This window comes from Lottia gigantea (genome assembly GCF_000327385.1).
Source record: "Lottia gigantea unplaced genomic scaffold LOTGIsca_2, whole genome shotgun sequence".
In the NCBI taxonomy this organism is placed as follows: Eukaryota; Metazoa; Mollusca; class Gastropoda; family Lottiidae; genus Lottia; species Lottia gigantea.
Genome location: NW_008708400.1, coordinates 5,408,769 through 5,420,134, shown reverse-complemented (window position 1 = coordinate 5,420,134; position 11,366 = coordinate 5,408,769). Strand labels below are relative to the sequence as shown.

Sequence of the window (11,366 nt, the reverse complement as noted above, 5' to 3'; positions counted from 1 at the left end):
TTTGTAAGTCAATCATAGTATCCTTCCGTTTCTGTTGTTATGACGCAAAATTGCTATCTTACTAGAAAATTCAGCTAATCATATATTTCATACACATTACTACATGTAGATGCTTATGAAAGGCAATAAACAATCCATAAATCATCCTCAATTGTCATAACTGAATTTGCATATGTCTTTATAGCCTCATCTATATGTAACTTCGATGATGGTACAACGTGTGGGTGGATGATCAATTCTACTTCACAAGCCGGTGTGGGAGAAACATACAGATGGAAAGTGGATATTGCTAGTAGTTTTACAGGCCAAGACTTTGTTCCCAGTACTGATCATACTTCTAATTCACCTAATGGTTATTATCTTTGGGTGGACAGCTCACCAGGTAAGAATTCTACTTCGCAGCAATTGCCGTACATTCAATATCAACACTTTTATAGCCTTCCTAGAATTGACAAAGCCAGGGTGAAATTAACAGAGATCAATTCCTTATCAAGGAGGAGAATCTAGACAATTGAATTGATAGATAAAAGTTAAGTTATATTGTGCAAATGATATCTCAAAGAAAAATCACGCGCTGTTGGGAGGAGCAACCACTTTCAATTTCTGTATGTGCTATTTCTGTTGTAGTATATGACGTGTTACCCGACACTGACTATCTTTCTTTGTAGGATCATACAAGGATGTGACACAAGTTCACACGCCACCTATTGGACAGACTGGACCACAATGTAAACTGGACTTCTGGTATTTTATGAATGGACCTTCAGTTGGTAGTTTGGAAGTCGAGACCAAATATGGTGATCAAAGTACAATGATCTGGTCTAATAATGGCAACCATGGCACTGCGTGGCAACATGCTGTACTTCTGATTGGTTCAAGGACTGATTTCGAGGTATTATAACATTCAATTCACGACTTAAAAAGCATGATAATATGTAGATATGTCAAAATCTTTTACACGCTAAGTTTATGTAGTGTTATCAATGAATGATACAAGAGATATCAAAATGCATTGTTTGACTGGTGCATCATGATGCTCCGTTATATTCTAGGTGATCATCCAAAGTAAGCGTGGAAGAACATACCGTGGTGATATAGCAATTGATGATGTTAAGTTTGTGGACTGTGTACCACCAATGCCTATGATAGGGGGTTGTTCTAGTGACCAACTGACTTGTGGTAATGGATATTGTATACCTATTGTACAGAAATGTGATTATGCTAATGACTGTGGTGACAATTCAGATGAAAGTGTAAGTATAGAACACTTGAACGATCAATTTATTGGGGCTATATGTTAAATTTTTTTAGTCCAGCAATTCGACTACAGAATTTCTAATCTAGTTATGAAATTTTTGCCCGAAAAAATTGCTTTCGGGGCTGCACCCACAAGGCCCCACACACCTTTGAATCCGCCACTATACCAGGCTACTAGTGCCAATGCTCGGATTTCAGCCTCTCCTGGGATTTTGATGCAAGTAGACATGGCAGAATGAGCCTCATTACTGGCCCCATTTTTATGTTTATATGATTTTGTACTTCGGTTAATTATTCAACATATATCACGATGGTAACAATAATGCTTACCGATTTTCCACAGTGATCTAGTCAGGTAGATAAACAAAATAAATATTTCAGGTGATACAATGCGATCAAACTTACAAAGGAAGATGCAATTTTGAAAATCTACTTTGTCCGTATTGGACACAGTTAATAAATGACAACTTCGATTGGACATTGTCGAATGGTGTGACTAAAACAATTGGAACAGGACCAAGTAATGATCATACTACACTCAGCAACAAAGGTGAGAATTTAAAAAGAAAATTGGCCACCATTGAAATTTCAGTCTATCTAAGATGGATCGATATTTGAGCTCCCCATGTGGACAAACACATTCATGAAAGGGTTTGAAAGGGTTTCAAAAATATTACAATCATTGCAGTAGATGTTGCTTATCAAACAGTAGTAAGATTCCAAACCCTCGTCCGCCAATAGACGTGTGACAAAACATGTTGGCAAGCACAGTTTTATAACAATATAGCTACAATGTAATAAATTCATTCATTTCAGGCAATTACCTATATATTGAATCATCCTATCCACATAAGGCAGGACAAGTTGCTAAACTAGGTTCACAATCTATCAGTGGCATGTCTCAAGACTGCAGTGTAAGTTTCATCTCATTTGAGTATCTAGATCTCTTAGTGAACTATATCAAATGCTGCTGCTATCAAAACGAGATCAAGTCGCTTTTGAAAAATATTTTGCAAAGGGAGTAGTTCCCAAAATGATAAATGGTGTCAACTAAATCTAAAATATATTCCGGAATTTCTAATGTTATACACGTATGTTGCATCTTGTATTTACAGTTACGTTTCTGGTATCATATGTACGGAGTTGATATTGCCGACCTAACAGTCTACAAACAGTTTGATTATGGCGGAGATGGTCGCACCCTGATTGAACAGATATCTGGCAACCAAGGTGATATTTGGTTAAGGAGAGAGGTTGACATAGCCAATGAAGCTGGTGACAATCGAGATTTTATGGTAAGGTTCTCTTTTTAACTTTGGTGATGGCAGTTGATAGATTATGACATATGCAGAAAGAAGCTGAAAAATGTTCTGGTCTGTAGTAGAGTAAATTAGTTATGACATTTTCAGAAAACGCGCTGAATTAAATGGCATTCTGTTCTGCACCTCCGTGGGTAAAAAAATTGAGTTAATGAATACGCAAAAAATAAGTGGTAACTTAATAGTGTTTTTTTACTTTAAACAACTTTTGGCGTAAAATGGGACAAACTATCTAAAACACTGAAATCTGAAATTGCTTTCTATCTTGGATATAGATTACTGTTATTTAACCAATAAATTTACGTTTTTATTGTTTTTGTAGATTGTATTTGAAGGAAAGGTTGGAAAAGGATATCATGCTGATATTGCTATTGATGATTTATCTTTAACGCCTGGCTGTGAAGATGGAGGTAATTTAAAATTGTTCAAGCCTCACTATAAATCGTTCTAATATATCTTGATAGACCCTGAACTAAATACATGGCACTTTCCTGACTTACACGGCATCAAGTCTTCGTGGGTTTCCAAAGTTTCTAACATAAATGGAAACTCAAGAAAAATTCTATCAGGGAATCACATGTTCATTTATGATTTCCAGGACCCCTTACTGGTCAGCCTACTGCCCCCAGTGTAACCAATGCAATGTGTGATGATGATACATATAAATGTAAGAATGGTAAATGCTTCTCGGCCAATCAGCAATGTGATTTCTTTAACAACTGTGGTGATTCAACTGATGAACTAACTTGTGGTAAGTATTCATCTTCGCTAAATTCTTCAATTAAAATTCAGTTGCCTCAGATGTATGCATAGTCATGTGCGTAGCTATGCATTCGAGATGCACATATGCATATAGGAGCTTTAAGTATGAAAGCTTAAGGTATGCAACTCGAACAGTCCATATACATTAATAAATATTAAGTTCATCTAATAACTTACTGGATGCTACAGGAACAACATGTACGTTTGAAAATGGCGAATGTGGCTGGAGAAATAATCAACGAGATAATCTAGATTGGCAGACACAGAAGGGACCAACATCATCTAAAAACACAGGACCAGGAGCTGACCATACCACTGGTACTGCAGCAGGTAGGCGTTGTTCTTTAACATGATGAAATAACATACAAAAAAATCAGCACAACAGCCAATACATGTATATGCATTAGAAATTCAGAAATCAACAAAGTAGAGTTTTCGTAGAAGGCTTCTTAACGTCTGAATTAACGCATCATTGATGGATCGAAACTTAAAAATGTAGTCTGTCGGATGCCTGTCTAAAACCTTCCACCCAATTGAATAGAGTTTCTTTGAAATGTTCTCCTTGTGTTAATGTATGATGTTGAATTATATTTCCAGGAACTTATCTTTATCTTGAATCAAGTTTCCATAGCCCAGGCGACTTTGCCATTTTGGAAACGGAAGAATACCAAATTAGCGGAGCTGCATGTTCAATGTCTTTCTGGTACCATATGTACGGAACAACTGTGGGAACTTTATCAGTTCTCTTGAAGACGGAAGTCGATGGAATTATAAGTAAATGGTCTAAGTCGGGCAGTCAGGCAAACCAATGGAATCAAGCTACAGTCACTATCGGCAGTAAGAGAAACTTCGTCGTCATGTTCAAAGCTTCAATAGGAACTAGTTACCGTGGTGATATAGCTATTGATGATGTGCAGTTTAATAACTGTGAATACAGTGAGTAGATAGTTTGAATTATTTTATTGTCTGAATTCATTTCAAACATTTTTACTCACTGAAAACCCCTGAGAACACATAGATTATGGATGCACTTTGAAAATTATTGGTAGATACTTGATCGAACAATATTTATTTTTTTCTCGTCTTCACTTTCAGAGAGCAGCAGTAGATAGATTAACAATTACTAATCCCTTCTTTATCCTCTAGGTTCAAAGAGTAAATCCTGTACAGATCGTGAATTTATGTGCGCTAACAAACAGCAGTGTATACCAATAAAATACAAATGTGATGGACAGAAGGATTGTCAAGATAATTCTGATGAAGCTTCTTGCTGTAAGTGACTTTTATGCCCTTTAAAATTAGCTTTACGAAGGACCGATGTAAAAATGCTTAATTTTCGAAGGACGAATTTCCTATTTATGAAATTGACAATATATAATGTTTGAATTGCTTTTGTAGCTTTTGGTTTAATAATTCGAAAGCATTTTTCCCAAGTACAGAGAGACTACATGAGATTATCGAGTATTCTCAGTTAAAAGAATTATATTTTGTTAATTGCGAAATCTTCGTTTCTGCTTTCAATACAGCTGTCAAACAGCATTATAATTTATTTTTATATTATTTCAGTGTCTGTGAATGGAGATTGTCATTTTGACAGTTCTAATTGGTTAAGTTATTGTAAATGGCAACAGAGTACAACTGATGATGGTGATTGGTTGTTGGCAGCTTCCTCCCAGAATTCTGGAACTGGTCCTAAAGTTGATCATAGTGCTACGGCTGGTGGTAAGTAGATATCTTCTCTTGGATTTCTGACTGACACTTCTAAATTCTTTGAAATTGTGATTAATTGCCATTAAAAGATGCATTTAATAAAAATAATTTGCGGTTGTCACCTCAAGAAATCTAACGAAATCCCTTAATTTCCAGGACAATACATCTATATGGACAGTCGAATTCAATCTGTTGGAGATATTGTTAGTATCGCATCACCACCATTCATTGCTAGTATTGGAGTGTGCTATGTTCGATTCTACTACTACATGTCAGGATCAGCCAATATTGGACCTTTGAGAGTGAGTATAATAATCATGTTGTGTTTCCTTAGATATCTTCCTTTGACACTAGATAAAATTTACGTGTGATCACGCCTATCATCGAATCTATATATGAATTGTAATAAGAAAGCTTTATAGATTGGTGTGAATATTTAAAATAACATTATTGCACATTTTAATCTGGAATATCGGATCAGATCATCAGTCGTCATCATTGACCTTGTCTATTCTATTTTCTTTGGTGTAGCGTTCGAAGAATTGTTTGACATGTTGAAAAATTCAAATCCTTGCTGTCATTTAGGTATACACTGTGAACAGTGATAAGCAACGTGAACTGATGTGGTCAATGACTGGAAACAAGGGTGCAGCATGGCAATACGCTAATATACCAGTTGGTAATAGTAAGAACTATAGTGTAGTATTCGAGGCAGAACATGCTGATGGAAAGCAGAACGATGTAGCCATTGATGATGTTACGTTTACACAAGGCTGTGTAACTGGAGGTAGGATATGATTATCAGATATTTTGGATCATGTACTAATATTTGAATTGGGATGGAGCTAATTTAAGAAATTAGCAATCCATTTGTATGTCTTTTTCAAAATATCGGCAATGAAAAACATATCATTTCGGTCTTCTCTATACTTCTCATATAGAAAATTTTCCAAATAATGCTCTTTATTATTAGCATTGAGTGATACATGATATGACCAGAAGTTATTTTTAATTCATATAAACCAGCTGTAGGAAGAATTCAAAGTATGAAATAATTATATGCCTTGCACATTTCAGCAATCTACAATGCTTCCAGACAATTCGACTGTGATTCTCATCATTTCTACTGTACACCAACTAAACAATGTCTTCCAACAGCCTGGCTCTGTGATGGTGTCACTGATTGTCCTGATGGAGTCGATGAACCCAATGAATGCAAGGGTTAGTTTAGGTTATAGTTTGAAATAAAACCCTTGGTTAAACATACATCACTCTGAAAGCCAGCCACTTTGTTACCAGTGTTGTGTCTCAATTATATCCGCTCTACAAAATCTAAAAATCATTTCTCCGGTGTCAAGTGCCCTTTTTCTCTATGAACATGCGTCATGATAGTTGATGAACATTATTTAAATTTTCGACTATTTTTTTTTCAGGTATTAGTCCAGTTACAGGAGGTAAACTTTTAGCTTCATATACACATACATGTATAATAATTCCCGAATTGTCGAGTTTTCTCAAGAGGAATATCCACTAAATACAATAATTGATATTAAGAACACTTTCAAATACTTACAAGAGCTTGAAGATACCAGTGTTCGGGAATATATTATTGCAAATTTAATCCGATTCAACGTCATAAAAGATTAACATTGTGTTTTACATGGGTCAGAATAAGGTCAAGTGACATTGCCCAGTAATATCATTCAAAAAATTTATAAAAAAAATTATTTCAGGTCCCAAAACTCTGCCACCAACCACCCCGGCACCTGTTACAGCTGCTACTAATACTTGTGGTTATGGTAAATATACCTGCGCTGACAAAGTCTGTATCTCAGCTGCTTTCATTTGTGATGGTGTTAAGGATTGTAGTGGTGGTGAAGATGAATACATATGTGGTAAGTGTTCGCTTTTCTTTTCAATTCATGTATTTCACATGAAGCTTTTTGTGTATCATGTCAGTGGTACTGGCCATATTCTAGCTATGTATGCTAGTTTCTATGTCTGGTATCTTGCCGTTAATGTGATATTAATTTGATAAAACACAAAGGACATTCTAAATGTATTTGTACATGACTTCATGTACACTGTTTTAGCTGATTTTAGCCAAAAATAATTCTTTAAACTGCGTACAGGATCATCTTGTAGTAAATATTTGTTTTGTCGTGTCCAAGCTATGTACTATAAACTTATCATTACTATTACTTGTTATTATTTGAAGGAAATAAATGCAAGAAGGGATATTATAAATGTGAATACAGTCAAAATTGTATCAAAATATCAACACAATGTGATGGTACGCTAGACTGTACTAGTGATAGATATGATACTATTGGACAAGATGAAGCTTTCTGCAATGTCGGTAAGAATTCTCGATTGTATTTTTTGAGATCTTTCAAATGTGGCTAACGATATCACTGGCAAATACCTTGTATCAGAACTACGTGTTAAATACCATACCATGGTTTCTTCACACAATGGGTTTTGTGCTTGATGAGGGTTTGCGTTTGTGGTTTTTGTGATATGTTAAACGATATATAATTTGGGAGTGTTCTGTTCAATAAAGGGCCAAGCCGACAGGAGATTTAAGTACGGTACCTACACTTAACTGCTTTCTCATTTTAGGATGTCAAAACAACCCATGTCAAAATGGAGGAACATGCACAGTGGGTATTAAAGGAAAATTCACTTGCAAGTAAGTATAGGCCTATTTACTTCAGATTTTCGAGATTTTTGTTATTATATTATTATGTTTGTTTTAATGACAAGTAGCTTTGTTAAACTTCATCATATAAGATTTCAGTCCTGCTCTGGATGCTCTGTTGATGATCATGTTGAGTAAATACACATACGAGGTAATTTATGCGAATGGCACTTACCTCACACTTAAATGCTTAAGTAGTCTGCTATCATTAGACGCATTTGTCAAACCAAGACTGAATTTAAATCTTCTGATTAACCATATGTTTCCAACGTGCTAAAAACTATCAAGGGAAATAACTCTTTCGTTATATATGGGAAACAACTCCGTGTAGAAGACTCAATAAGACCACAGCTGATATTAGCGATTCATCTCTTTCTACTATTTGTTTACATCGCAGAACGACAAAAACTGTCAGAAGGAATAAAGGATATAAATGCGACTAGTTTTGAACTGTTATCGAATCGATAGTTGTATATTCAATACAATGTTTCTTCGAGGACTGAAATATTAAAAAATAGGATCCTGGCAACATCTTTCCTAATTTTAGGTGCCCGACTGATATTACTGGTGGAAGATGTCAAGTTAAACTAGGAGTTAATTCACCTCAAACAGGATCTAGTGGTAAGAGTTCTTATTAGTTCACCGATTATATTGACAAATCCTGAATATGGTACGCAGAAAAGGTTGTTGCTGCTCATTTCGGATCTTTAGAACACCTGATGACATTCTGTAACTGAATTTGCCCCAACACATCCTTTCTTTTTCCAGGTAAATGGCCTATACCAGTTGGTATTGTGTTAGCTCTGGTATTTATAGCTTGTTTCTTAGGTCTTGGCTATTATCTTAAAGTCAAGAAAAATTGGTAAGAATTATTCAATTTAAATTAATTCCTTAATAGAAAGGCATACCATTAAGACTGCTGTTTGAGGTTTATGTATTAATATGAAGTAGTTCACAGTTTTATTGAATTGAGCTATTCTAAATTATGTTATCGTAGAGTCTGTTAATACGAACAGAATGGATAACATATTTAAAGAAAACATCTCTTTATGGTTTTCATAAAGATTTGAATTGACCATAATAAAACACCTCTTTATATCGTGAGGCATTCTTTTACTGTGTATCAAAGAGTCCTAAAATGAATTCCTTAATGGTATATGTACAGATTAGCTAATTCATATTGTATATCGTAATGTAGGCAATTCAAATTACCAGCACCATTGTTACGAAGACAGGTTAGCTCTGCAGGTGTGGAAAATCCTGTATATGATTATGGATCAGGAAATGTAAGTACAGTGGATCTGTTGTTTGAAATATATCGCTAATAACTCATCATACACATAGGGCCATGTATTCGATGGATCGTGATATTGCTGTATAATTTAATGGGACTTTTGGGGGAATCACGATGGTCATTTGGGGAATTGCAATGATCATTTTGGGGAATCTCGATGTACTTTTTAGGGAATTTCACAGCATTTTGTTGTGATTTATTGTCCATTTATATTGAACATTATATAATATTCACTGATTGTAGCTTTTATTTCCATTGTGAACTTAGTTGAATTTTCTCGTGAATTTCAGATCCAAATGGATGATATACATCAACTTGAACCACCAGCTTTTAAAGCTGATGATCCTTCAACTTCCATCACCAATCCTCTTTACTCGGATTAGATACCCAACTGAACCCCGGACTATGTTCTTATAATTACTATTATATATATGCATTAAAGATACTTACCAAAAAGACGTTACTTATGTAAATTTGAAATAACAAAATGATGTAAAATTATATTCTAAATGTAAATTTTACAAATATATCTAAATTGTTAATTTATTGTATATGTAAATTTGTTTATTATGTAATTGTTAATATGATATTAAATTTGTTGAGTTTCGCTGAGATTTTTTCTTAATATGAAGGGCTTAAAGTAAACAAGGGCGTTTTATCACCAATATATTGAAATGAAAAGGAAGTGTTATCTTAAATCAATATTAAGATGACAAATATCTGCATTAAAAGTATATTGTATCACTAGCTGGTAAAAATCTTCCGAAAGTGAAACAAACCAGACGGAAAATAGTCTTCAGATTTATTTTTTCAGATTTACTCTGTAGTGTGAAATAACTTCTTAACGGAAGACACTGTCTGATTCTGCGTCTTAGATATACCAGACCTTAGCGTATTATTTGTCAGTAATTGTGGTGATATAGAACAGTTTACGGTTCCTTTTAGTGATGTCCAATTCAACCATAAGACAAATTATTTGACTCAATATAAATTTAGTGAATCCATTTTGGAAGCATCCAGCAGCATCGAGATAGAGCTATTTAGCTGGAGGTTCAATTACGAGTAAACTCACAGCATGGGATGCGTAAGTCGACAAGTGCGACCAAATGCATAATTGACGATTCCTATCGCTGAAGTAAACTGTAGTCTTGGTTTATGGGTATCATTACTTAAAGAAGGTCATTATTTCACTGATATAATAAAACGTCCCTCAATGTCAATACAGGCGAATACATATCAAATTAAAACGAATGAATCATTTGGTTAGGTTCAATATTTGATTTTCAGTGTTTGTTACAGTGCACTTTTTTTAACAATGGGATCTTAGAGATAAAGATTTATTTACCAAACTTGAAAATGTTCTCTTCTATTCAAAATTTAAGAAAAATTGGAATAAATGAAGTATATGGTTTTTATTATAATTTGACCCGGAAACTCCTTATTGCAAATATCAGTAAATAAAATATTTGAATTTTGCACGTGCTCATACATCTTGAAGTGCATGTAATGAAACTGTCTTGCGAAAATATTATCTAAGATCTAAAATGAAATATTTGAGTTCTAAGTTACACCTACTTGCTAAATTTTACTATTTTGTCAAAACAGCATATCCGTTTAAAAGATAAAACTGCAAATATAATATTGTTACAATAGTAAGTTCAATTAGAGCATAAGCTATGTAGAGAGCCATTGCAAAGCTAGATCTATTATTTACTAAATTGTATTATTATTTACTAATTGATATAGCCAAAACTTGGTGATGTGTCCAAAACTATTGCAAAAACTAAGTCCATGTTGTATACTAAACTAAAAAGCTGTTGTATATTTATGTAAAGAGCTCTTAAATCCATACGACAGATATAGACTGATGGCACAGGCTTTTACAAGAGTTGTATTAAAAGCTATGAAAACTAAGAGCTAAATTAAGACTTCTACAGATTTTAGATCCACACAACAAGAGCTATTTGGCAAGGTTATTTCTTCAGCTATAAACAGAGCTATTATGACTCAGTTATAAGATATCATTACATGACGTATGCTATAATAGGGCATCTTTGTCGTACGATGCACAATCTTCACTATGGTCAAGGTACTATGAACCTTGTCACATACCTTGACTACCATAGCCACTGTTCTTGTATCATGGAATGCAATGACTTGATTGGATTTTACCTAAGCGAATACAGCCAGTCATATACATTATTTATGTCTTGTGATTTATGGTTATTACATGTATTAACAGACGTTCTGATAGCTTGATATTGAGAATAAGGCGATGCATATACATATATACAACTCATTTGAAACACTTCAGTGAGTTAGA

At 34.3% G+C, this 11,366-nt stretch overlaps 1 protein-coding gene across 1 annotated transcript in view; it reads left to right on the top strand.

The window, feature by feature from the left end:
- The window catches only part of LOTGIDRAFT_228404 (hypothetical protein), a gene marked incomplete at its 5' end in the record, with an annotated part of 54,010 nt that extends 44,360 nt beyond the window's left edge, over window positions 1-9,650 (top strand). Inside the window, 23 exons of the mRNA XM_009053461.1 lie at window positions 185-382; window positions 669-892; window positions 1,053-1,253; window positions 1,639-1,807; window positions 2,074-2,171; window positions 2,373-2,552; window positions 2,899-2,986; window positions 3,175-3,327; window positions 3,528-3,668; window positions 3,936-4,274; window positions 4,485-4,610; window positions 4,905-5,060; window positions 5,205-5,350; window positions 5,634-5,835; window positions 6,126-6,269; window positions 6,482-6,502; window positions 6,782-6,943; window positions 7,267-7,407; window positions 7,671-7,740; window positions 8,297-8,370; window positions 8,518-8,611; window positions 8,948-9,035; window positions 9,334-9,650. Coding sequence (XP_009051709.1) covers window positions 185-382; window positions 669-892; window positions 1,053-1,253; window positions 1,639-1,807; window positions 2,074-2,171; window positions 2,373-2,552; window positions 2,899-2,986; window positions 3,175-3,327; window positions 3,528-3,668; window positions 3,936-4,274; window positions 4,485-4,610; window positions 4,905-5,060; window positions 5,205-5,350; window positions 5,634-5,835; window positions 6,126-6,269; window positions 6,482-6,502; window positions 6,782-6,943; window positions 7,267-7,407; window positions 7,671-7,740; window positions 8,297-8,370; window positions 8,518-8,611; window positions 8,948-9,035; window positions 9,334-9,426 — 3,308 coding nt within the window. The 3' untranslated portion in view covers window positions 9,427-9,650. The remainder of the gene's footprint in view (window positions 1-184; window positions 383-668; window positions 893-1,052; window positions 1,254-1,638; window positions 1,808-2,073; window positions 2,172-2,372; window positions 2,553-2,898; window positions 2,987-3,174; window positions 3,328-3,527; window positions 3,669-3,935; window positions 4,275-4,484; window positions 4,611-4,904; window positions 5,061-5,204; window positions 5,351-5,633; window positions 5,836-6,125; window positions 6,270-6,481; window positions 6,503-6,781; window positions 6,944-7,266; window positions 7,408-7,670; window positions 7,741-8,296; window positions 8,371-8,517; window positions 8,612-8,947; window positions 9,036-9,333) is intronic.
- Between the last annotated feature and the right edge of the window lie 1,716 nt (window positions 9,651-11,366).